The sequence below is a fragment of the Thamnophis elegans genome, chromosome 1 (genome assembly GCF_009769535.1).
Source record: "Thamnophis elegans isolate rThaEle1 chromosome 1, rThaEle1.pri, whole genome shotgun sequence".
Classification (NCBI taxonomy): Eukaryota; Metazoa; Chordata; class Lepidosauria; order Squamata; family Colubridae; genus Thamnophis; species Thamnophis elegans.
In genome coordinates, this window is record NC_045541.1 from 169268412 (window position 1) to 169295955 (window position 27544).

Here is a 27544-nt window from a genome sequence, read left to right on the forward strand (position 1 = left end):
GAAGACAGTACAACATATTAAAAGAAAACACAACAGTCACACAATTCGGGTGGGGTTAGAATCTTAACCCCAGGCCAGCCGGGATAGCCAGATCTTTAAAGCAGCGCGGAAGGACTGGAGGGTGGTGAGGGTCCGAATCTCCACGGGGAGTTCGTTCCAGAGGGTCGGAGCAGCCACCGAGAAGGCTCTCCTCCGGGTAGTTGCCAATCTGCACTGGCTGGAAGATGGTATTCGGAGGAGGCCTAATTGATGCGATCGTATCGGTCTAGTGGAGGTAATTGGCAGTAGGCGGTCTCTTTTTTGTCTGAAATTGTTTCATTTTCACTGTCTGCCAGCTTCTGACAAGCAAAGTCAAGGGGGAATCCCGATTTGCTTAATGACCACATGATTTACTTAACTACCACATGATTTACTTAACAACTGGAGTGATTCCCTTAACAATTGTGGCAAAAAAGCTCATAAAATAGAATGAAACACAGTTAACAACTGCCTTGCTTACCAATGGTCATTGTGGTCATATGTTGAGGACTACATGTATGGGGATTTTTACACAGCCACACTGATCCCTCTATGAACCCTGCATTTATTCTCTTAACAGCTTCCAATTGTACTCACCCCAGCCCTAATAACAAGGGCCAGTTACAAGTTGCTCTCCCTTTAGCCACACGTAGAAGTATGCTAAAAAAATGGCCAGCCCCTCATCTCTTATCATTTTTTTCACCATCCATTATGCTTTGGAGAGGGGGCCTTGGGGGAGGGCAAGAGGCAGAAACCACTCCAAAATCGCTGGCGTGCAGTTATGAGAATTTTATGGCATTTTGGAAGCATTGCAGCGTGGAATAGGAAAAGGAGCCATGGAACTAGGGAGGCGATCCCAAGTGGGAGTTTCCACCAACTCTATGGAATTTGGGAGTATCAAAATTCAAAATGGGAGCCCTGCAATTTGAGATTTCAGGCTGGGATGCCCCTACAAAAATCCGTGGCACGACAAAACCGCGCTCGACTAAGCCGCACCCGATTAAAACGCGTCGCTGACGTCATCAACAGGGCGACAACAGCGAGCGCGGAGAAAGAAGGGTGCTTTAAATAGCGATTTGAAAGCAAGCCGATTCAAGTTAAGGTAAGGGTTAGGTTTAGGGTTAGGTTAAGGGTTAGGGTTAGGTTAAGGGTTAGGATTAGGTTTAGGGTTAGGTTAAGGGTTAGGATTAGGTTTAGGGTTAGGTTTAGGGTTAGGTTAAGGGTTAGGTTTAGGGTTAGGTTTAGGATTAGGTTTAGGGGGGTTAGGTTTAGGTTTAGGGGTTAATTTTAGGTTTAGTGTTTACAGCGTGCTTCTGTCTCCGCGCTGTTGTCGCCCTGTGATGACGTCAGCTACGCGGTTTCGTCGAGCGCGCTTTAGTCGAACACGGTTTTGTGGTGGAACCCAAAAATCAACTCAGCTGCTGAAGGGTGACGCTAGGAACAGTGGGAGATGGCACAGCTCCAGGAACCGTGCCCAAAGCGCCCCATGGAATTTGAGCATTCGGAAAAAGAATCTCGTGAGTGCGATCAGAACCGAAGTTCCCATACAAATTCCTTTACACAAAAATTATTTTCTGGTGTCTCTCTCCCTCCTGCCATCTTTGCAAGCTCCAGTTCTTGCATTCCTTTTCAGCAACTTGATTTTTCTGGAAAAGGATTCTTGGATGTCGCGGCTCTTGAAAGGAGAGTCAGAAATTTTGTTGCTGCCCCATATCAAATTACTTTTGAGACCCAACAGAATTTATCTCTACCCAACCTTGTAGGACGAAGAGCCTAATACAGCCTAAGACCATCCCATGCGTTCCCCATCTCTTAAGGGGGAAGGACTGCATCAATGGGCAATGTTTATTTCATCATGCTCAAATAGATGGCACGGGGTTAGGATCCTCAGTGGCATCACATGCCTGGCTTTAGTGGCGCCAACAGAGTTCTGAGGTCAGGTGTTGCCTGTGTGGCTGAGAGCTGGGGAAGGGAAGGGAAGGGAGGCCGAGGAGGGAGACGTTTCATCTGCATTGGCGGCTCGTTAATCACCCACCCGGGCTGCGAAGTGAGTGCTGTCAAGGGAGGGCTGATTATGGGGAGGAGGGCAGCCATTACTGCAAAAATTACATTACTCCAAGCACCCATTAGTGTTTGGCGGTTGCCGTAGCAACCTGGTAGGGCCTGGACTTGTGGTTGGCCTCTGTTCATCTTTACCTTGATGAAGGAAGACTGAGGGTCTTCGCAAAGGTTGCTGCCAAGAGGTGCGCTTAGTGGCTTGAGGTGACCCAGCCACTGACCTTCCTTTGCCATCACACAGAGAAGAAGGGCTTGACCCCAAAGCACTAGGGGACAGGGCAAGAAGTGATGGGTGGAAGCTTGTCAAAGAGAGATCCCAGGTGGAAGTAAGGAGAAATTTTCTGACAGAACAATTAATGGAATAGATTGTCTCCTGGAGTTATGGGTACTCCATCACTAGAGATTTTCAAAAATGGACTAGTCAACCACTTGACCGGGAGTTGGGCTAGAAGACCTCCAAGGTTCCTTCCAGCCAGTGGTGAAATTCAATTTTTTTTTTACTACCAGTTCGGTGGGCATGGCTTGGTGGGCATGGTGTCGCTTCATGGCAGGGGAAGGATACTGCAAAATCTCCATTCCCTCCCCACTCTAGGGCCAGGCAGAGGTGACATTTGCCAGTTCTCCAAACTACTCAAAATTTCTGCTACTGGTTCTCCAGAACCTGTCAGAACTTCTGGATTTCACCCCTGCTCCCAGCCCTATGATTCTGTGTTCTGTGTTTTAAGTCAAAGTGTCTAATATTAAAATCCCACAAGTTACATGAGAATTACCAGGCAGAAGACCCAACCCCCTCCCCAACTTTACACAAACCTTTTTTCCCTTACAGCAAAAATATAATATTAAAACTAAGCCTTGAATGCATGTTCTTGCCTCCCAAACTTAGTGGCCACCTGAAAAAGCCACCTCGCTTTGTCTAAAGACATTCTGACGTTGTGTTTTGGTCAGCCAGCCCTGGATGCTACTCTAAACTTCTTGGTTATGGAAAGCAACTTTTGAAAGGAAAAAAAACAACAACCCAAAACCAAAAAGAAGAGAAATGTTTTTTGTGTAGACCCCGGTTGTGTAGAGCTGTAAAATGTAATGCACGATTCTTTTCTTTTCAGATTCAGATCAAAGCAGCAGTCCCAGGACGGGAATCGGTTCTGACCAGGAGGATAGTAAACCCATAATCATGCTGGGTGAGCAACAGCAAAAAAAGGACAGAGGAAAGGTGTGGGTGAATGTATGAAGGTGTCGGTCTGTGGTTCCCTGGATCTGCAGTACAAATCCTGAAAGAATTAGGTGGTATTCTGGAAGTGACAGCTGGAAGGATGGATTCTTTCAAGGGTTAATCCAATCAGGAAATGAATTACCGTATCTTTCAGAGTATAAAATGCACCAAAAAAACGAGAGTGAAAATCTGGGTGCATCTTATACACTGAATACAGCATTTTTGGCCTCCCGAAACCTCACCCCCTTCACAAAAATGGCCGTGCAATAGCAATAGCAATAGCAGTTAGACTTATATACCGCTTCATAGGGCTTTCAGCCCTCTCTAAGCGGTTTACAGAGTCAGCATATCGCCCCCAACAACAATCCGGGTCCTCATTTTACCCACCTCGGAAGGATGGAAGGCTGAGTCAACCCTGAGCCGGTGAGATTTGAACAGCCGAACTGCAGAACTTCAGTCAGCTGAAGTAGCCTGCAGTGCTGCATTTAACCACTGCGCCACCTCGGCTGCAGAGGGTTTGGGAGGCCTGCAAAGTACTCCTGGGGGCTGGGGAGGGCAGAAATGAGTGAAAAACGGGCCATTTTTTTACTTGTTTTTGCCCCCACCCCACCCACCCCCAGGAGCACACCACAAACCTCCTAAAGTCTATGCATGCCCTTTTTAAAAAAATTTACCTCTTCAAAATCTTGGTGCATCTTATACTCTGAAAAATACAGTAATAATGGAGAAGCACATCAAGGCAGGCTTAGAAATAGGATTTGTTGGAGTCCTGTTCTGTTTCTTCCCACCTTCTCAATTTAGTAAAAAACAAACCCCAAAACCCTGGTTTATTCTAAACCAAATCAGACTCCACCACAGCCTTGAGGATAACATGGGAATTAACTTCCTCAACCAGCCTCGGTCAGCAAATCTCTAAATCTGTGTTTCTCAACTTTGACAACTTTTCAGATGATCAGACAAATGAAAAAAACCTATCAATAAAGCCAATCATGTCACTGTTAAATGCAGACATCAGTAAAAAAATAAATGAGTTTCAGAAGGGGACTGAAGGCCAGCTTGTTAAGATCACTTCAATTTGGTACTTTTTATATAAAGGCCTTCTTCAACCTCATGCAGTTCAAATCATTATTCCATCATCCAAAACTGACATAGCCAGTGGCTGCTATATAATATTAAATTATTTTAGGATCAAACCTCTTTGGCTGGCTGCTTTCATAGGCACTTATTCTTTCTGGTCTAAAAAAAAATAGATAAATGATAAATGGGAGAAAAGAGTTTAAAAAGTATCCAGTCTGGAATATTTAGGATTATATGCTAATTATCTGATTTATAGTATAAGAAGTTTGTCTAAGTCAAAACCTGACACTGAAAACATTGAACAATTCAGGGGGAAAAACTGATTATTGTAGCAGTTTCTGAATGAGTCCAAAATCTCTTTTGCAGATGCAGCAGATTTTCAAGAGAATTTTGTTACGTCAGGTGTGTTCAGTGTCACAGAACTTATCCAAGTTTCCCGGAGTGAGTAGCTTGTATCCTTATTAGTTTTTTCCCCCTATTTAATTCTCATGTAAGTTATGTTATATTGTTTGAAATGCAGGTATGAGTAAGATTTGCTAATTTTTCCCACTGTTTATATAATCCATTCTTTTTCCTTACTGTAAACATTAACAGGTTTCTACTAAAAATTATAGTATTTTTACTTTTAATATTTATTTCCCAGCTAGTGGGAAAAGTCATCTGTTGGTTCAGACAGGGCTACCATCAAGCTGGCTATGCTATTGAAATTTTGCCCTTTAGATTGTTGGGTTCTGGATGAGAGAAAACAAGCTGAATCTGAACCCAGGCAAGATGGAGTTACTTTCAGGCACACAAATCCAGGAGCCAGGATAGAGTTCAAGAGCATTGTGAATTTATTCCCTGCAATCTATAGACAGGAATCTGGTGTCTATGGAGATTCTCAATCATCTAGGTTCATGGTTGTCCCAAAAGTGTTTTTTTCCAAAAGACTTTCTTGGTGTTTTTTTTCTTTGAAAACGTTTCGCTTCTCATCTAAGAAGCTTCTTCAGTTCTAACTGTTACATACAAGCATAATACATACGTCTGTGTGTGTGTGTGTGTGTGTGTGTGTGTGTGTGTGTGTACCTATATCTATATATGCACAGTAGAACCTCTGGTCACAAACACTTCTGACCATGACCAAATCGGGTTCCAAATTCACATTTTTTTTTTGTTTTGTTTTCACAGCCAATTTCCCCTTCTGCTCCATTTTCTTTTTGTAAGTGCAAAATTTCCAAAATTAGGTTCGGGTCATGACCAAATCAGGTTGCAACCAAAGTTATGGAGTGGATTATGGTTGTGACCAGAGGTTCTACGTACGTGTGTGTGTGTGTGTGTGTGTGTGTGTGTGTGTAGTGCATATTTATAGATACTGAATAGTTATTTCACTATGTCACGTCACTTCACACTATAATCCATTGTTTCTATTGGCCACTTTAAGATGGGTGGACTGCAACTCCTAGAATTCCCCACATCCACCTGACAGTCTAATTCAGTGTTCTCAACCACTTTAAGATGTATGGACTTCACAACACCCAGAATTCCCCAGCCCAGTTGTATTGGCTGGGGAATTCTGGGAGTTGAAGTCCACACATCTTAAAGTTGCCATAGTTGAGAAACAGTGCCATCATCTCTGACAGAGCATCACTGGTGAAAGCAGAGAATTCCATCCCGCATCATTGTTTTATGAATCGTTCATTATCCCTTCCTACTATTGATGGTTCTTCTCCCTCTGTCATTCACAGCACCAGTGGTGACAGGCACAGGTCCAAATTTCTCTTTGGGAGAGTTGCAAGGGCACTTAGCATACGACCTGAATCCCTCAAGTACAGGGATGAGGCGGACGCTCCCCAGCACTTCCTCCAGTGGGTAAGTCTACCCTTGTCCTCTTGCTCTCCCTCCCTCCCACCCTCTGTATGTGTTAAAATAGCTCTCTTTCTCTGTGTGTGTGTTTATGGAATAAAACTTTTACCTCACTGAGGATGCAACAGATAGCAATAGCACTTAGACTTATATACCGCTTCAAAGTGCTTTACAGCCCTCTCTAAGCAGTTTACAAAATCAGCCTATTGCCCCTAACAATGTGGGTCCTCATTTGACCCACCTCGGAAGGATGGAAGGCTGAGTCAACCTTGAGCCGGTGGGCCTTGAACTGCCAAACTGCTGGCAGTCAGCAGAAGTAGCCTGCAGTACTGCACTCTAACCACTGCACCACCATGGCTCATAACTTAATGGCTGGAATTGGAAGGATGCCAGGTCACACAAAATTAGGTGATATCCAGAAGGGGGTCTTCAAGAATTAGGATTTTTATCCAGCCATTCCTTGCAACTAGAAATTATGTTCTAGTTACAGATACTTCGTGACTTACGACCACAATTGAGCCCAAAATTTCTGTTGATAAGCGAGACAATTGTTAAGTGAGTTTTGCCCCCATTTTATGAACTTTCTTGCCACAGTTGTTAAATGAATCGCTGGAGTTGTTAAGTTAGTGACCCGGTTGTTAAGGGAATCTGGCTTCCCCATTGACTTTGCTTGTCAGAAGGTCGCAATAGGTGATTACATGACCCTGGGATGTTGCAACTGTCATAAATATCAGCCAATTGCCAAGCATGCGAATTTTGATTACATGACCATGGGGATGCTGTAACATTTGTAAGTGTGAAAAACAGTGGTAAGTCACTTTTTTCAGTGTCACTGTAATTTCAAATGATCACTAAATGAACGGTTGTAGGTCGAGAATCTCCTGTATTTGAGACAATGTATAATTTTTACATTACACTTGTCTGGAATGATATAGGATCTCCTGCTTGAACAGGGGGTTGGACTAGAAGACCTCCAAAGTCTTCATTTAAACCATTTAAATAGGAGCCAGCCGTGTGTAGCAGCTGCCAAAAAAGCCAACACAGTTCTAGGCTGCATAAACAGAGGGATAGAATCAAGATCCCGTGAAGTGTTAATACCACTTTTATAATGCCTTGGTAAGGCCACACTTGGAATACAGCATTCAGTTTTGGTCGCCACAATGTAAAAAAGATGTGGAGATTCTAGAAAGAGTGCAGAGAAGAGCAACCAAGATGATTAGAGGACTGGAGGCTAAAACATATGAAAAACAGTTGCAGGAACTGGGTATGTCTAGTTTAATGACTAGAAGGACTAGGAGAGACATGATAGCAGTGTTCCAATATCTCAGGAGCTGCCACAAAGAAGAGGGAGTCAAACTATTCTCCAAGGCACCTGAGGGTAGGACAAGAAGCAATGGGTGGAAACTAATCAAGGAGAGAAGCAATTTAGGACTGAGGAGAAATTTCCTGGCAGTTAGAACAATTAATCAGTGGAACAGCTTGCCTCCAGGAGTTGTGAATGCTCCAACACTGGAAGTCTTTAAGAAGATGTTGGATAACCATTTGTCTGAAGTGATTTAGGATTTCAAGCCTAGGCAGGGGGTTGACTAGAAGACCTCCAAGGTCCCTTCCAACTCTGCTATTGTATTCTATTCTATTCTATTCTATTCTAAGGTCCCTTGTTTTTCTGTTTTTGATTTAATGCAGTCTTTCTTCTAACTAAGGTAAAAGGTAGGGTTTTAAGCTAGAAGACTGTAGCTGTCATGCTCCAATTTTCTCTTTCCTTTCTCACTTTTTAAACAACCTGAATCATGATCCTGACTTATTCAACCACATCACATCCACCTGCCTCAAACATCTGGGATGCAAATTGCTTGAGAATGTGGAAGGTGGAACCTTTGACAGCTCTTTCTGTATCATTGAAACAATCGCTTCTACTGTGCTCTTAGGATCAGAACTGAAATTGTAAAGGTGATCGTCTGGTGACATACTATTATGAGCCAAAAATGCTACCCTCTCAGCCTTTAGTAATGGCCTCACTTTTTAATTAGAAAAAAAAAAGGTTTTGCTTCCTTCAGCAGCTCTGACCTGCTGTGAACGCTCTTAGCTTTTGTTTTTAATCGGTTTTTATTTTATTTAGACGATTAAAATACAAAATGCAAAAGAAAAAAAATGAACAGACACAAAACAAAACTAAAGAAGAACATTTTTAAAAAGCGAATTTAACAAAAACAAAAGACAAAAATACATTTAGGGAGGGATCCCAGATGTAGAAGCTTATAAATTCTAGACCTGCTTTGCACTGGATGAGGAAGCTCTTAATTGTTGCAATAGATTAGTCAATGTTCAACTAGGGGGATGATATGCTCTTACCTTTTGTAATGCCATTCTTTCACTCCCTACCTGGTTTGCTATTCACCACCAGACCTTGCACAAACTCCCAATCCTTATCCACAAACTCTCAGAGAAAAAAAGGGTGGGGCTTTGGTCACATGATCATGGTTGCCATCTTGGCGTTCTTGAGCTTTTAGAAGCCTCTGAAATCAGGGACGTGCAGTCACTAGAGGCAGGGGAGGCGGGGCCTCACCAATCTCCTCAGGCAAAGGAAAGAATTTTAAAGAATTTTTAAAAAATACTTACAGCCAAGGTAGTTGCTACCAGACTCCAAGTCACAGTGGCTTGGAGTCTGCTTAGTGTTAACTATAGGAGGAGGCGAGAGAACTAGGGGCCTCCTTTGCATAAGGAATTGTTCGCCTTTTAAAAGTTAAGCAAGGGTTAAAAAGCGAAAAATTTTGTATGCAAAGGAGGCACTGATTCTCCCGCCTCCTGATCTGGGAGCAGCGAATCATGCCTTGCACTTGAGCGACTGCGCAATCTAGCAGCAGGAGCCTTGCTTGTAAAACGCGCCTGTGTGAGCAAGTTCAACTCTCCACTTTGCATCGCGGGAGCCGCCAAGAGTAGAACCATCAGAAGACTTAGAGGTCTCTTATTTCCCCATTAACCTGCAATATCTTTAACTAGCTAACATTTAATATACCTTTAAATTTGTACTGAAATATTTGTTTTACAAGTTTTTTAATATATCAATATCTAGTTTAGTTTAAATTAATATTTGCAGAGAATGATTCTCAAAGTATTCATACAGCTATGGCTATGGAAAATGATAAGATGTTAGAATATATTCCAAATAATTGTCTGGCGGGGCACTTTGCATCGCGGGAGCCGCCAAGCGCCTTTGCTGCAGACTCGGGTCTTGGCAGCTCCCACGATGTAAAGTGCCCCACCGGGCACTTTGCATCGCGGGAACTTCATCGGCCGCCGCTGCCACTTCCTCTGCTGCCGCCGCTTTCCCCTCTGCCCTGGCCGCGGCTTATGCTGCGTTCGGAGTGCTGCCCTTTCCAAAAGCCCCGCCGAAGCCCCAGCACTGTGTCCGCTATAGAGCGGGACGCATCCTGCCTGTATGGCGGACACAGGGACGGGGCTTCAGTGGGGCTTTTGGAAAGCCGCGCCAGGGCTTTGCCTCACCAGCCATAAAGCTCACTGCACGTCACTGTCTGAAATCCTCCATGACCTTTTTTTCTTTTTATTACTCCACTGATATATCCCAATATGTCTTTGTTCTGCCTTTTGTTCCCATCCCTTCAAATATTCTTCTTTTGCTCCTTGTGCCTAGGCTCTCTACTAAAACACCTGTCCTTCAAAACTTCTTCCATCTTCTCTTTCTCTTCTTTATTTTGCTTTTCATCAAAATGCTAGGACCGTGTTAAGGGAATAATTGCAGTCTGTTTGCTTTGCCTTGATTTTCTTACCTCATTTGCCTCTCTTTGGAATCATATTTCACCATGAAAAGCTCCTCAGAGCAGTCCTGAATTCTTGGACTTAGTGAATTATTACCCAGAGCAATGAAGTATAAAAAGAAGGAAGTTCCTTTCAAAATTTAGCTTCTGTGATAGCTGTTGCCCTTCGTGGTAGTCCTCGACTTACAAAGTTCATTTAGCATTACGACGACACTGAAAAAAGTGACCTGACCTTTTTTCACACTTATGCCCCATCATCATGTGATCGAAAGTCAGATGCTTGGCAATTAGCTCAGACTTACGACTGTTGCTGTCATGTGATCAACCTTTGCAACGTATTGACAACGCGAAATCAATGGGGAAGCCAGATTCACTTAACAACCGTGTTACTAACTTTATCAACTCCAGTGATTCACTTAACAATTGTAGCAAAAAGTTCATAAAATGGGACAAAACTCACTTAACAAATGCCTCAGGTAACAGCAGAAATTTGGTCTCTGTTGTAAGTCGAGGACTGCAATGGTTATTCTGCTTTTGAAGAGGTTGTTAGAGACAATAATGTAGTTAGATGAGCGTTATTCTTAGTTTTAAACTGCTGTTAAAACCATATCTCTCCCCTTTTTCCCCCCGTAAGGAGTAAAAGGCACAAGTCGGGATCCATGGAGGACGATCTGGATACCAGCCCTGGGGGCGAATACTATGCCTCCCCTAGCTCTCCCACAAGTAGCAGCCGCAACTGGACGGAGGACATGGAAGGCAGTAAGTGTGCAGGAGATGAACCTGTCCTCCCTGCTAGATCAAATGCCTTTGCAGAATAAATGTCTATGGAGATTCCTTGGTCATTCAAGTCATAGTTGCTTCAAAGATGGGTTTTCTTTTTCCCAAATGGCAACTGAACTATTTTAGAAGAGGAGGAGGAGGAGGAGGAGGAGGAGGAGGAGGAGGAGGAGGAGGAGGAGGAGGAGGAGAAGAAGAAAAGAAGTAGTAGTTTCGCTTCTCATCAATGTTGGAGGGATAAGTTCTATCTTTCCTATCTTTCCATCACCCCACCATCCTGTCACAACTGATGACTTAACTTTAACTTTTAATAAATTTATATGCCGCTCAATCCCATAGGACTCCGAGATGAACCTTCTTGGAAGAGAAGCATCTTTTTATTCTTTCTCAAGGGAAAAAAACCCCAGTCCAATTGCCTTTTTTTTTGAAGGTGGGGAGCACCTTTGAGACATTTTGCAGAATATGTGTGTGTACAGAAGAGGGGGTCCGTGATGACGTCTGGATGGGCGGGCAGAGCCTCGGGCCACCGCCACTACCGTTTCGTGCAAACCGGCAGAATACCATCTCTGATACAGTCTAATTACATCAAGATTATTTACAATATGCAATGAACTGATGCATACTGAGAAAATATTGATGTTGAATTGCTGTGCTGCTTACCAGCTTGGATTCAAAAAAAGGGTTGGACGAGTACATGGAAATCCTGGGGATTAACACTTATTCGCTCTAGCAGGGCTGCTTCTGAAAGCTATCTACAGGTAGTCCTCGACTTACGACCACAATTGGGGCCAGAACTTCCATTGCTAAAGAAGGCAGTTGTTAAGTTAATTGAGCCCAATTTTATGGCCTTTTTTGCCATAGTTATTAAACGAATCACTAGTCATTAAGTGAATCTGGCTTTTCGGTGGTTCTCTGCTCATTTGAGAAAATGTTTTCCATTTGCAGATGTTATAACATGTTTAACATATATGGATGTTACATGGTGTTTTTAAAATAAAACCCTTGCTATCTAATTAGAACATTTTATTTTTCCTCATTCAAAAGGGATTTTTTTTTAAAAAAAATCGATCAGTTATCTTAGCGATCAATTCAATAAACCTTGCAATATTGTAGTGGTTATTATTTGCCTGCATTTAGGCAAAGAATTAAAAAGGGGGGGGATATGCCCACCCATTCTTTCTCCAAGTAAAAATATGTTTAAATGCTTTGCAAGAAGAGCTTTAATTTCAATCCTGTCCTGGATGTTCTGTAAAATCCTTCCAAATGAGTGTCTGAGAAAGGACTAAACCTTTTAGTGGCACGAACTAAACCAACTGGCCCAGATAAATCTGAGCCAGCAGATAGAGGAGATTAACTGCATCCTGTCGCAGACATGCATGCATACAAAGGGGTGGGGGGGGTGGGCTTTGATATTTATAGGAAAGGATAGAAGCCCATTTGTAAGATTCGTCAAACAACCACCTAGGAGCAAACTCCAAACTTCATTCCATCAATGTGTCGCAAATTAAAGTGGAAAAACTTCTACAGCTAAATCTTGAACAGTATCTGTAATAGTAGCTCATAGTGGCTCAGCACCAATGAGCCATAAGGAGAGAGCTACACAGACATGGGAAAGGATAATGCCAAGTGACAAAAAACAAGATACACTTGATAGAACTAAGTCACATACAGGAACTGGTGGGATTCCATTTTTTTTACTACTGGTTTTCTGGGCGTTGTTTGGTGGGCGTCTCAGGGGAAGAATATTGCAAAATCCCCATTCCCTCCCCACTCCAGGGGAAGGTTACTGCAAAATCCCCATCCCCACCCCACTCCAGGGGAAGGATATTGCAAAATCCCCATTCCCTCCCCACTCCAGGGGAAGGATACTGCAAAATCCCCATTCCCTTCCCACTCCAGGGGAAGGATACTGCAAAATCCCCATTCCCTCCCCACTCCAGGGGAAGGATACTGCAAAATCCCCATTCCCTCCCCACTCCAGGGGAAGGATACTGCAAAATCCCCATTCCCTCCCCACTCCAGGGGAAGGATGCTGCAAAATCCTCATTCCCTCCCCACTCCAGGGGAAGGATGCTGCAAAATCCCCATTCCCTCCCCACTCCAGGGGAAGGATGCTGCAAAATCTCCATTCCCTCCCCACTCCAGGGGAAGGTTACTGCAAAATCCCCATTTCCTTCTGATCACTTGGGACTCGGGAGGCAGAGAATAGATGGAGGCGTAGCCAGTCAGAGGTGGTATTTACTGGTTCGCCGAACTACTCAAAATTTTCACTACTGGTTCTCCAAAACTGGTCATAACCTTCTGAATACCACCACTGACCTGATCACTTTTTATAGTTGGGAAATCCAGGGCACTGCAGTAAATGATGCTAACGACTCAGAAAAGCTGACATTTTTCCATTGGTTAGGTCTCTGAAAAACATGGCTGCTGTAGTTAATGGATAGTTCCAAGCTGTATAGCAAGAACAGAAATATAGTTTAAACTGGGGGGTTCCCAATCATGGCAACTTTAAGATGTGTGGACTTCAATTCCCAGAATTCCCCACCCATGGCTGGCTATGGAATTCTGGGAGTTGAAGTCCACCCACCTTAAAGTGGCCACGGTTGAGAAACACTGGTTTGGAGGGCACAGTGATGCCAGCAACCAACTATTTCGACAACGTTGTGACACGCCTCTTCCTCCCATCTCCTCTCCAGGCATCTCTCCAACTGTGAAAAAGACAGAAATGGACAAGTCTCCCTTCAACAGCCCATCTCCGCAGGACACTTCACCCCGGCTGTTCACTCAGCATCACCGTCCTGTCATTGCCGTACACAGTGGTATGTAAGCTGCTCTACAAAGGGCAAAGACTCATGTTGGTTATTATGCAGACCTGATATATAAGCAGCCGAGGTGGCGCAGTGGTTAAATGCAGCACTGCAGGCTACTTCAGCTGACTGCAGTTCTGCAGTTCGGCTGTTCAAATCTCACAGGCTCAGGGTTGACTCAGCCTTCCATCCTTCCGAGGTGGGTAAAATGAGGACCCGGATTGTTGTTGGGGGCAATATGCTGACTCTGTAAACTGCTTAGAGAGGGCTGAAAGCCCTATGAAGCGGTATATAAGTCTAACTGCTATTGCTATTGCTAGAATCCTTATTTTACTATTTCAAGTGTATAGGAAAGGATTCTGATAGTTTTAATAATGTCACTTATTTTTAAATATCTCCATGGAAAAAAAAAAAACCGGAGTGCATCAGACATGAGTGTCTCCTTTAATGTGCTGCTTTTCTAATAATTCCTCATCTAGGGGAGTATTCAAAAAAATCCTCATTTTCCTTCCTTCCTTATGTTCTCTGCCTGTTTGCCATTTTTAGAACAGCCTGTGGGTAGGCATAGGTCTGAAGGATCTAATTATAAAAAAAAAGGTTGCTTGCTTATTCTTTTCCGTAGTAATTCCTTCTTCCTAAGAATGGCAGTTCAGCAACAGGTGGGAAGAGACGAGAAGAAGCTGCATTGTCAGAAGTTCTCCGAGGGAGAGATGCTATTAATCTTCCCGAGCAACAATTGCCAGAATGCTTTTAGGAGATGGGAATGGAAGATTCAATAGTTCTGGAAGAGTTCAAAAATATACTAGATTCAGCAGCTAATGCTAGCATAGGTCAGCCCCCCATCAAAGGAAACTGCCTGAGTTAAGATAAATATAACTTTATTAGAGGGAAAGATTGCTTTGGAAGCCTCCTTGCTGCAATCAGCAAAAATGTAAGCTATTCCTCTCAGGGGTCTAACTTTGGGAAGAAATTATCCCGGATCTCTGTAACAGAATCCAGCTGTGCACACAGCCCTAACTGGTAGGTGCTTGTTATGTCTTCAGGGAACCACCCTTTTCTCAACTTCCAGAATTATTTGCACTTGAAAAACAAAACAAAGAAATGAAAATGAAACCTCAAGGCAGTGATGAATGCGCACATAATATATGACTTTATCCACGCAACGTTTCAAATAAAGGGAAAATTGCCGTTATGAACTAACAGGAAGAGGGCAAGACCGCTAGCTGAACTATTCCTCCACTGCGTATACAGGTAGTCTTCAACTTATGGCCATAATAGGGAACAGAGGTTTGGTCAATAAGCGATGCGGTGGTGAGGCGAGTTATCATTTCACAAAATTATTTTACAGTCATTTTCACCATAGTTGTTTAGCAATTTGTGTGGTCGTTAAGTGAGTCACGTGGCTGTTAAGCGAATCTGGCTTCCCCAATTAACTTTGCTTGTCCAGAAGCTGGTTGGGAAAGTTGCAAGCCGCAATCAGTGCAGCCATCATAACTATGAGCCAGTGGACAAGGGCCCAAATTATGATCGTATGTCCATCGGGGTAATGTGATGGTCAGAATGTTGAGAACAAGTCACTTTTTCAAGGCCGTCATAACTTCAAGCCTTATTAAAAGAAGAGTCGTAAATGGAGGACTACTTGTGCATGCACCTAACATTTTAGCTATCCAAATGAGAAAAAAAACCTCACTCTTGAGTTTGCAGAATTGAATGAATTCTGGTACTGGTCTGGAAGATCTCTAAGGTCCCTTCCAATTCTATAATTCTGTGATTCTGCGTTACATCCAATTTTTCATTTTCTCTCTATAATATTACATTTGTTCAGCATCTTTTGAATTTAACTGTGTCTGCAGACCAAGTGGATAGTTTTTATTGTAGAACTGAGATGAATTGCCCAAATTCCAATATCTCAGGGGCTGCCACAAAGAAGAGGGAGTCAAGCTATTCTCCAAAGCACCTGAGGGTAGGACAAGAAGCAATGGGTGGAAACTAATCAAGGAGAGAAGCAACTTAGAACTGAGGAGAAATTTCCTGACAGTTAGAACAATTAATCAGTGGAACAACTTGCCTCCAGAAGTTGTGAATGCTCCAACACAGGAAGTTTTTAAGAAGATGTTGGATAGCCGTTGGTCTGAAATGGTATAGGTTTCCTGTCTAAGCAGGGGATTGGACTAGAAGACCTCCAAGGTTCCTTCCAACTCTGTTATTCTATATTCTAAATTAAAGACAGCCTTCCTCAACTTGGTGTCCTCCAGATGTGTTGGACTACAGCGCCCATCAACATGGTAAATCTATAGGGCACCATGTTAGAGAAGGAAGGTTTCTGGCATAGGATAGGATGGAATAGGATTTTTACAGATCATTTCAGCTAGGGTTTTTCCCCCAGAATTCTTCAGAATTCAGAATTAATTGTGGAAGTTAAGAAAAAAATAGTTGAGTGTATCAGGCAAACCAAATTCTTTTGAAAATTTCCCAGTAAATGTTGCATGTGGTTTATTTGCAAAAAGCAAACAAAAAAAGAGAGATTACGGTAAGTTTTAAAAACTTAGGCCAGCAGAGCCAGACTTGTAAAGATTTAACAGAATTCTAGGAAGTTTGGGATTTAGTGCTCATGCGGTAAATCAAGGGAGGTGCTGCTGTATTTTTAAAGCTAGCAGTGAAATTTTGTGGAATCAGAGTACAGTTTGGCTGTATGGCAAAAGGCCAGTTAAGTCGTCCCTCCACCGAGGATAGTGCTGGTGGTACTTGGGTCCAGAGGTGGGCTTCAAAAAATTTAGTAGGCGGTTCTCTGCCCGGTTGCTGGGTTGGCGTGGCCATGGTGGGTGTGGCCTAGTCAGCCTCCTGCACCATGGCAGGGGGATGCATTTTTGCCCTCCCCAGGCTCCGGAGGCTTATGTCAAGCCTCCGGGAAGGCGAAAACGGCCTCCCCAGGATCTGGAGGCCCTCTGGAGGCTGGAAATGGGCGTGTTTCTGGCCTTCCTGAACTTCCAGTGGACCCATTTTTCGCCCTCCCTGAGCCTCTGTGCGCACCCTGCACTTACCTGCATCCAAAACAGGCCGCGTGGGGACTTCTGGGAGGGGCAGGGTGGGCGGGGCCAGCCAGGAGTGGGATTTGGGGGTTCTCCAAACTGCACAGAATCTTAGCTAGAGGTTCTCCCGAACCCCTGCGAACCTCCAGCAGCCCATCCCTGCTTGGGCCCTTTACCTTAACATCCAGTACATGATCGAAAGATGAATGGGAGTGAGAGATTCCTGTAGGGTCTGTTGACTTGCCCAGGGAAGTTGGAGAGGGGAAAGGAGATGGATGTTTGCTTGTTCCAGAAGGAGGAAGAGGAGGAGGAAGAAGATGGAGGGAAGGCCCTTCTAATTGTTTTCTGCAGAGGTGCCCTGGAGCAGGAAGGTCTGGGTGCGTGCTGTTGACGAAGGCCGCCCAGTTTCCTTTCTCTCTCTCTCTCTCTCACACACACACTCTCTGCAGGTATCTCTCGAAGTCCCCACCCCTCCGCTGCGCTGCACTTTCCCACCACTTCGATCCTGCCCCAGGCGGCCTCCACCTACTTCCCGCACACAGCCATAAGGTACCCGCCTCATCTGAATCCACAGGACCCTCTGAAAGATCTCGTCTCATTGGCTTGTGACCCATCCAATCAACAACCAGGACCGGTAAGGAACTTGCCAGAGTTATATAACTCCCGTCGCCTTTTGTCTTGTGGTGGTGTGGATAGTCTTGTCATGCCTCTCTGTTCAGTTTAGTTCAGGGGTCTCCAGCGTTGGCAACTTTAAGCCTTGGCGGACTTCAACTCTCAGAATTCACCAGCCGCCATGAATTCTGGAAGGTCAAGTCCACTCATTTTGAAATTGCCAATGTTCTTTTTAAAAAAAAAACAAAACAGGTTTAAGCCACATTGTACCATCTCAATCTTGGACCCACATTTCCACTTCCATACTCGATTGAAATGCTCACCATTGTTCTTACGTTTTGTGTTGTGTTTGGTCATGGCATCAGTTATTTTTACTTTCAAATAATGCCCTTTTTTAAAAATGACATCGTTTGGTTCTAAGCGATTATTCTTAATAAATTTTAAATGATGATGCTTGGCATCGGAGCGGAGGATGGTTATTGGGGATGAGATTTGTCCTTCTGTTCTTGAAATTTCATTTCTAAAACTGCTAAGCCTTAGCAGGCAGCATTACTATCTGACCTTGGCTGAATAGAGGGAAGTAGAGTTAGATCTGTTAATATAAGGTAAAGGTAAAGGATTTCACGCAGACCTCTTCGGACAGCGCTGGCTCTTCAGCTTTGAAACAGGGATGAGCACCGCCCCCTAGAGTTGGGAACGACTACACATATGTGCGAGGGCAGACTTTCCCTTTTTAAAGCTGCCCAGAGTTGCTCTATCAATGAAATGGGCAGCATAGAAATTTAATGAACAAATAAACAAGCAAATAAACAAATAATACTATAGTTATCAGAGACCAAGGCAGGTTAGGCTGTGAAGCAAAATAATACAACCCAAACCCATCATGGAGGAAGACTGCATTTTCACCAAGAGGGGGGGGAAAAACCCTTCAAGGACACATACATTACCACAGTCATCAGGAATGGAGGACTTTTTAAACTGTTAAGTGCCACCTGCACTATGTGGGTTTTGAACAGGACACAAAACAAAGTGTCTGCTTGAGGAGGATTAAATCCTCAAAATCTTCAAAACATTGATGGTAATTATCCGTAATTTGCATAGCATGCCTCAGGCAAGTTCACAAAGCCCAGTGCCATTTGTATCAAAGGTATGTAAAGGGTTTAGTGAAGGGAAAATGTAGCTTACAGTCCCATTGTACATCTTGCAATAAGATACGGTATAATCCTTTTTAGACTAGATAAACAATAATCAAAATGTAGATCGAGAAGCCCTGTATTTGCATGCCGTTTTCACAGGCAGGGCCGGTGCTAGTTTAGAGGAGGCAATGAATTCACACTCATTTAGGCTTCGTGCTGAGAATGTGTGCGAGAAGGAAATAGATTGTGACCACTGCCCCTAGCTTAGAGTCTGGGGGATGCTTAGGATGGGATCAGAAAAAAGTTTTGACAAAACTGGAGATCTTCAGAAAGGAGTAATATGATCTGCCCAGTGGTGGGATACAAATATAATTTAACAACCGGTTCTCTGCCCTAATGACCAGCTGGGTAGGCATGGCTTGGTGGTCATGTGCCTAGGTGGGCATGGCCAACTCAACGTCATGTCAATGGGCTCTTCGCCTTAACTGTTACAATGTAATAAGGGTTAACCGGAGAGGCAGTTTCTGTAAGCAGGGCAATAAAGATTAAGCTAGAAACAACACCAGAATGTTCCCTTCCTGCCTTCCTTTCTTCCAACCACAAAGTTCTCCGAACTGCTTAGAAAGTTAACAAGCAGTTCTTCCAAATAGGTACGAACTGGCTGAATCCCACCACTACATCTGCCTCATCTACTCAGCTACTGTGCAGGTAGTCCTCGACTTACAACATTTCACTTAGCAACTGTTCAAAATTACAACAGCACTGGAAAAAGTGGCATGATCATTTGTCGCAGACATTTTTGATGACCATTGCAGCATCCCCAAGGTCACGTGATCAGAGGCTTGGCAACCGACTCTTCTTTATGACGGCTGCAGTGTCATGGGGGTCACATGATCAGCTTTGGCAATCTTCTAATAAGCAGAACCAGATTCGCTTAAGAGCCGTGTTACTAACTTAACAGCTGCGGTGGTTCACCTAACAAATGTGGCACAGAAGGTCATTTAACAAACGTCTCACTTAGCAACAGAAATTTTGGGCTCCCTTGTGGTTGTAAGTCGAGGACTACCTGTATGTGCTGAAGATGCCAACTGCACCTCTGAAAGAGCTATCAGGTTAAATAAGATTTTTAAAAGAGTAGCATAAATTGAACCACCAGAAAGTGGTTCAGAGTCACAGAGAGAGCTTGAACAGTAAATATTCTCATTGCTCCCCTAATCAAAGCTGCACCTAGGCCATACATGTACACACACATGTGCATGAATGTCTGCTATTGGAGGTCCAGCTTGTTTCTCTTCTCCTCTATCTCTGCTAGGTGCCCATCCAGCTGGATGTGCCATTCAAGGGCAGTTAATGTATTGGTTACATGCAGGGCAGTAATGGAAGGAATTATTACCTTCTGTTTCTCTTTCTCACATACAGAACCATTGGAAGCTAGTTTTGTTTCTGAATATCTGTGATTGCATCCTTGCTGCAATCAATGCTCTCTGCTGTTGAAAAGATAGGCTAGGGATAGGGGTGAAATACTACTGGTTTGGACCGGCCCGCTCAAACTGGTAGTAAAAAAAATGCTATCAGTATGGGTGAACTGGTATTTCCGACGATCAGCTGGGTGACGATCAGTTGTGATGCACGATTTATATTAGCTAGAATTGTTGGATTTCTAGCTAATCAAAATCGCGTGGCACAGCAGATCTCCACCCCACCCCCCTCGGCTGTTCTACATACCTTTGCAGTCTCGGAAGGCTTCAAAATGTTCCTTTTTCAGCGCTGCGTGGGTGTGCCTCAGGTGCTCACTCTATAACAGACTCACCGAACTGGTAGCAGACTTCAGAGGATTACATTGCTGGAATAGAGCTGAAAATGATATTACATAGGCCAATGGTTCTCAACCTTTTCTTCATCAGGGACCCCCTTTAAATTCTTTTTGTCGATACAGACCCCCCCCCCCAAGACTTAAGATTTCAATCATAACATTTCTTCAAGCCTTCACCGACCCTCTGTGGTGACGTCATGCCTCCACTCAGAGATCCAGGGACCACAGGTTCAGAACCACTGATATAGGCAATACTGCACTAATTGTAGTGGGAGCACTAAGAATGCTTTTCAAATCTATTCCTCTGGGTTTCCTTCCAACGTTTAAGTTCTGAATTATCTGGACTTATTTTCAAAGTGGAGTTGATATATTAACATTCGTGCCATTCTTCCCTTTCTTTCTTTTTTTTAATGTTACAAATATTATTCAGTCCACAGTTGACGGTATCTTTCTCTTGTTTATTTTTCTTTTTTGGCATTGTAAAAATAATACACTATAGGAGAGCAGTTTATGTGATCACGTACGATTGTATCAAGATTCCTTTTGTGTGCCATAATGTTTTGATAACATCCACGGACATATATACAGTATTCAGGGCAGTGGTAAAATTCAGGGTTTTTTACTACCGGTTCTGTGGGCGTGGCTTGGTGGGGAAGGATATTGCAAAATCCCCATTCCCACCCCAATCCTGGGGGAAGGAAATTGCAAAATTAGAACCTGGTGAATTTCACTCCTGATTCAGGGTAGACAGGTAAAGACCATGAGAAAAAGAATTTTAATGCCACTGCACATATCATAATAGCACTGTTGCTTTTTTGGGGGTGATATTTTATGAATGCATCCAAGCATTTTCAGTTATTTGTGTGGCTGTGGCTATAAATTCAGTTTTGGCAATCTGCACAAAAAAAATCGCAAAATATCAACCTACATTTGCAATGCTAAAGAGTGAGAATGAGCGCAGAAAATGCAGCTTGTTAGCACAGTGTCACAGTAAGCAGCTTGATAGATTTATCGGAAACCAGTGTGACTACATGAGGAGGGGTTGGGAACGTTGGCCCCTTTACGACCTGTGGACTTCGATTCCCAGAATTCCTGAGCCACCTTGGCTCAGGAATTCAGGGAGTCGAAATCCACAGATCGTTAAAGGGGCCATTGTTCCTCACCCCTGAGCTAGACCATTGAGGTGGGACTGTGAAGAGTTTTTATACATGGAGGGTACATTTTACTCTTAGCCATGACAATTGAATAGATCTTCCATATTTGCAGTCAGGAGAGCTGGCCAAGATTCCCAGGGTCCCCAGTGAAGCCCGCCCACTGTCCCCGTTTTGAGGGGGGAGGTTCCTCTGGGCGGGCAGGTGACTCCTGTGGACAGTGCTAATGGCTTGCTCTGTGTTTTTTTTTTTATATTGTGTCCCTAGTTAAATGGAGGTGGTCAAGTGAAGGTACCCGGGCATTACCTTCCTACCCAGATGTTGGCGCCGCCACCTCCAGGTATGCCCCGCCTGGCAATCTCACCTGACACCAAATCTACCACGACAACTTCCGAGGGAGGGACCACCTCGCCGACGTCTCCCAGTAAGCAAGCCCACTCACCGTTCCTGCACCTACCCACTCCCAAATCACCTTGTCTGCCATCTGTCACTAATTCTTCTTCCCTGCCCTCTGGCCGTGTTCACCAATTCAGACTGCTCTGCAGCCTTGTGATTTGGGGAGAAGCGGGGGGTGGGCGGGAGATGGCCGTTCTGGGGGAGAGGATTTTGAGATGAGATGGCAGCAGGGTGCATGGATTTAAACAGAAGTTCATAATCGCTCATTTAAATGATCTGAAATGGCCGTTGTTTTAAATAAGTGATTTTTTTAAAAAAAAGAGCAAACATGCATGCTCACCCATGCAAACATGCATGCTGCCATAAAACATGCCAGGTTTCAGGTAAAGACGGCCTTTCTAGCTCCCTAGAACGTAATCCAAAGCCTCTAATCATCTATCCTGCATGCCTGTCGTACAAAGTGAAGCTCGAATTTAAGAGAGCAATTGTGGAATAAAGTTGTTCCATTTGCCTCTTTCTTTACATGTTTAAGGACACTGAAAAAGACCAATTCCTTGAAAATTATAGGGTATGCCAAACTTTCCAGAAGCGAAAGGTGGTAGTTACATGGCAGACATAAAAGTTTTATCAGCCATGCTCTCCGATTGGCCTTCTAAATTTGGGGTCTACGAGAAGCAGCCTCCATGCCACCTTGTGTAGCAGTGCACAGATTCCAGGGCAGTGTTTTTCAAACTTGACCATTTTTAAGATGTGTAGATTCAACTCCTAGAATTCCTCAGCCAGCATAAACTTCCCTAGCCAGTTAAAACTTTGCCAAGTTTGAAAAATATTGCCCTGGAACATATTTCCCCTTCCATCATTGATCAAATGGTAGATTAAAGGGGCGTACATAACTTCTATTTTGATTTCAAAAGGGCCCTTCAAAGCACATAGCATAGCTCCAGCATTTCATTTTGAGTTTTTTTAAAGCAGCTGTGTCTTTTCCCAGGAACCTGCTATTCAATCTCAGAAAAAGGTAGCTGCTTTAATCCCTTGAAGAGAGCCTCTGTTCCCGCCCCTCTGGGCTCTGAAGACAATTTTAGGAAATGCATTTGAAGTACTGCACATTCCTGGCATAGTGGTGGGCATAGTGTTTTCCCAAGATTTTCCTAAAGTAAAATGTTGCTTATAATTTGGGGAACATTTTGATAGGGTTTTAAAAAGGCTTAGTGTTGGGATTTTGTTCCTGTCTGTCTATCCCTGTTCTCCCATAGAATATCATCTTCCATTTCCCATCCTGTATAAAAGGGGCAAGTGCTTTCCTTACCTTCTGAAACTTTGCTCACTTGTGATCTCCATAGTAATGCTAGAATAGCCCACTCTGAAATAATAGCAATTACTGTAAAGGGAAGCATTGTTCATGCTTAATCTTTATAATGACTTTGATTATGCAAATCCTCTCTATTTAATCACTCCGTCAAACAACATGGATATTTATTTTTCTTATCTCAAAAAAGCCATGTTTTTCTAGTACCTACTGGTAAAATACTATTATTTTCCTCCATGCTTCACCAGTTCTTTACCTAGGCATCTCACTGGGTTTAATGGAAGCTTATAGACTTGATTGCGGGGTCTGTATGTATGACTGTTGACGTCTACTGCCTAGTTGGCAGTGCAATCAGATGCCACATCAAACCAGTTTCCTTAATATTGCTGATTGGAAAAAATAATAATAATGTAAACTGAAATGTGGAACGACCGTCCCTAATCCAATTCCTAGCACTTTCCCCAACCTATCCGGCAAACTAATAAAATACATAGCGTGTCATGTTCTCCTTTCCAGATAATATTCCTAAATGTCTAAGAAAAACAATAATGCTCCGTTTGAAAACTGAGGAGTGGCGTAAACGTTTGTTTAGAGGCTTAATACATTGGAACTCGACTGGTCATGTGCCTTGGCTCATTGTTCTTTAATTGCAGGGAAGAAGCCAAATGTCGCTTTTAAGCGTTGTGTATTTGGTATAATTTGTTTTGCCTTTTGCAGTTTGCTGAGAAAAAGTCTTGGAAATACCACTGCTGTGCTCTTAATAGTTGTGGAGAGGGGGGTTCCTTAGCAAAACATATTGTTCTTCTAATAAGAACTGGAGTTCTTCCTAGGACAGTGTTTCTCAACCTTGGCGACTTTAAGTCCTGTGGACTTCAATTCCCAGAATCCCCCAGCCAGCTGTGCTGGCTAGGGGATTTGGGGAGTTGAAGTCCACAGGACTTAAAGTCGCCAAGGTTGAGAAACACTGTCCTAGGAGCTTATATTACCAGCTTTGGTGGTGCTTCTTTTACTCATCCAGTTTACGGATATTTCAGTCTGTCACAAATTTATTTCTTCCTCTCCTTCTCCTCCGTAGCTTTCCAAAGTTACCCTTTCTCGACGCCTTCCTCCTCTTTCTCATGTGGTGTACTCCAGGGGTGAAATGCTACCGGTTTGCCGGAACCGGTAGTAAAAAAAAATGCCGATCAGCTGTGTGACAATTAGCTGTACCGCGATTAGAAATCACGCGGCACAGCTGATTGTTGCACAGCTGATCGTCAGAGCTATCGATTCGCCCAAACCAGTAGCATTTTTTCACATTCCAACAATCAGCTGTGCCGCACGATTTATATTTGATAGAAAGCAGGGAAATCCTGCTTCCTAGCGAATCTAAATCGTGCGGCACAGCTGTTCCCTCCCTCGTTGTTCTACTTACCTTTGCAGACTCAGAAAAGGCTTCTTAATCCTCCTTTTCCAGCGTTGCATGGTAGTGCCTGCGGTGCACATGTGTGTGAAGCAAGCCATTAGTGAAGCCAACCGGCAGCAGACTTCAGAGCATTTCACCCCTGGTGTACTCTGATCCGTTGTTTCTCAAACTTGGCAACTTTAAGACGTCTTAAAGTTGCCAAAGTTGGGAAACACTCTGAACATTCTAACAAACTGGATTTACATGGGTAACCAACGAGACCTGAGTTAACTTCTCCTTCCTCACTGATCTTGAACAAATCATGTAGGTGCTGTGGTTATGCCTATTTGCAAATATTTGCTTATCATTATACAGTACACCGAGAAGGGGGAAACAATTTATGAGGTTGGTGGGGAGGGAGCCTTTGTAATTGCTGCACAATTCATCAGCAAGATATAGTAATGCTCTAAAAAAACCTCAGTTTTTACAGGTTTTTCCCCATAGTGCTTCCTCTGAGTTATAGAGCTATCCACCCATCCTAGACTTAGCAAAAAATGATGCCAGCTGAAATTGGCTATCCCACCTGTAGTTCCTTTTTTGCCTGGATTAATTCCCTTCTCAGTCACTATTCCTGCTAGTCCTTTAACTTCCATCCAAAGTAAGAAACCCTAACAGGTTTGGCAGGCTTTTAAGTGGCCTTGAATGGTGTTAAAATAAGAGGGGAAATGCCTCTTTATCACTGGTGTAATGAAGGACACCCCAATTCTCTCTGTGGTGCTCTCTGAGCTTGGTTGTTGCTGGCAGACATTTCATTACCAGACTAGGTAACATCATCAGTGTTGGTGAGTGTTGCGTTTGTTTCCTGCTTATATATAGTAGGTTGCCCTGCCAAGGTTGGTGTGGGGGCTGTGGTTTTCTCTTTGATTAGGGTATTGTTCTCTGCTTGATTGTTCAAGGAACTACAAAGGGGGGAAAAAACCCACACCCCGCCAAGATTGGCAAGGCAAGCTACTCTATATAAACAGAAAGCAAACAGAACACTCACCAGCATTGATACTGTTATCTAGAGTGGTAATGAAATGTCTTGAAAAGCAAACATCCTAACTCAGAGAGTACAAAGGACTTCACCGTTCAACTCTGTGCTAAGTGTATATTCTCCATTAATCCTCCCTCCCATATGGCCTGGGGATGAGATAGGGGCAATTTCATGGAATGCTAAAGGAAAAAGAGGTCTCACATCATATATGTGCTATGATTAGGTATCCACGGGGACATAGCCTATATCCTCTGGAATAATATTTCCAATAACGGCCTCTAGCACACCCAGGCACACACCACTTTGCAAGTAAGCATTTTCAAGTCTATTGAAAGGAGGCATTTATATAAGGAGCACAGCATACAGGAATAGTGTTTATGTGTGTTTAGTTAAACAAAAATAATACCGTGTTTCCCTGAAAATAAGACAGGGCCTTATTTTCTTTTTACCCCCGAAATAAGGACTTGGCCTTATTTTCGGGGAGATCTTATTATTTTTGAGGTGCAGGAGGCGGCAAGCGTGATCACCTCATGGCTGCTGTTGTGTTGCAATATTTTCGGGGGAGGGATTATTTTCGCACATGCACTCAAAAGCCCGATTGGGCTTATTATCCGGGGAGGTCTTATTTTCAGGGAAACAGGCTATTATTAGTGAGGACTAGTGGTATATATATGCATGCATGCATATGTGTGTGTGTTTGTATATGTATAAACATGTATGTGTGTGTGTTTACATATACAACGTGTATGTCTGTGCGCATGTACACGCACCCGTACAATAATCTATAACATTTCAATTTACACAGTTCTCAATTTTAAATTAGGAAATTGGTCAATCATAAAAATCATATATGTTTCTGAATTAAAGAAAAAAAAATCCAGGTAAGTATGCATCATGGGCAAAAGATATCCAGAAAAACCTGGTTGCCTCTCTTGAATATCTTCTTTCTTAACCTCTCTGTCAAAAGAAACCTGAGCCAGATGTTGACAAACAATATATATTGGCTGTCTGCTGCAGCAAATAAGGTGTAAATTTATTCTTCCACTGCTGTGCAACACCGGGCTCTTCTGTATGCAAGAAACAAAGCAAAGGTGTATCGATCCATTTCTTTTAACTCAGCATTGGAAATAGATTCCCTGGAAAGATTCAGAGTTCCAGTAATCACATGGGGGAAGGGCAGGGTGATGTTTTATGACCTTGAGGGTTTATAGAGTGGCTTTCTTCCAGAACTATAAGCTGAAATCCTTTTAGCTGGAGATGCTGCCGCTGAACAGGCCTTGGGCTTATGTTCTTGGATTAGCTTCCAATTGTACAGGTAGTCCTTGACTTACGACCACAGTTGAGCCCAGGATTTCTGTTGCTAAGTGGGACAGTTAAGTGAGCTTTCCCCATTTTACGAACTTTCTTGCTACAGTTGTTCAGTACATCACTGCCGTTAGTTAACACGGTTGCACTTAACACAGTCGCTAAGCGAAAAAGCCCTCTTCCCTGCTGACTTTGCTTGTCAGAAGGTCGCAAAACGGAATCGTAACACCCCGGGATCCTGCAACCCAGCGTAAACATGAGTCATTTGCCAAGGGTCTGAATTTTGATTACCGGACCTTGGGGGATGTTGCAACTGTCGTAAGCGTGAAAAACGGTCATAAGCCCTTTTTCTCAGCGCTGTTGCAACTGTGAACAGCCACTATATGGACCGTTGTAAGGTGAGGGCTACCCTCACTTAAAGTTCAAACTACACAGTCATAGAGTTTTGCCATTTCTGTGACTCGTATCGGTTGCTGAGGATGAGTTTTTGAGACGCTTCTCCAGTTCTGATCTACTCCAGGTTGATGTTGTAGGAAGCAGCCATGCCATGGACATCAGAGGTCAGTAGGAGAACACCATTTTGGGAGGTAGAAGGAAATCTGGAGTACCGAAAAGGGCTGAAAAATATCCTTCCTGAAGTTATCAATTCGGTGCCGATGCTCTTGGGTGAAATAGGCCAATGATCTGATGAGTCAGTTTTCTATTTTTCTAATGCAAGGGAACCTGTCTGCACAGCTAAAGTATCATTGGAGGTCATCTCGTTCAACCTGTTCCTCACTACAGGATGTAGAAGTGTGAGGTGCAGTTAGCT

General features: G+C 43.5%; 1 protein-coding gene across 4 annotated transcripts in view; it reads left to right on the forward strand.

The window, feature by feature from the left end:
• NFIC (nuclear factor I C) overlaps positions 1-27544 on the forward strand; it is a 175377-nt gene that overhangs the window by 131112 nt on the left and 16721 nt on the right. For 3 of the 4 annotated variants that reach the window (XM_032221542.1, XM_032219976.1, XM_032220717.1), the window contains exons 3-9: positions 3180-3254; positions 4730-4804; positions 6088-6211; positions 10616-10740; positions 13455-13577; positions 17044-17228; positions 21574-21730. In XM_032221542.1, the coding sequence (XP_032077433.1) occupies positions 3180-3254; positions 4730-4804; positions 6088-6211; positions 10616-10740; positions 13455-13577; positions 17044-17228; positions 21574-21730 (864 nt within the window). The remainder of the gene's footprint in view (positions 1-3179; positions 3255-4729; positions 4805-6087; positions 6212-10615; positions 10741-13454; positions 13578-17043; positions 17229-21573; positions 21731-27544) is intronic. The other variant, XM_032222306.1, reaches the window with a different exon arrangement.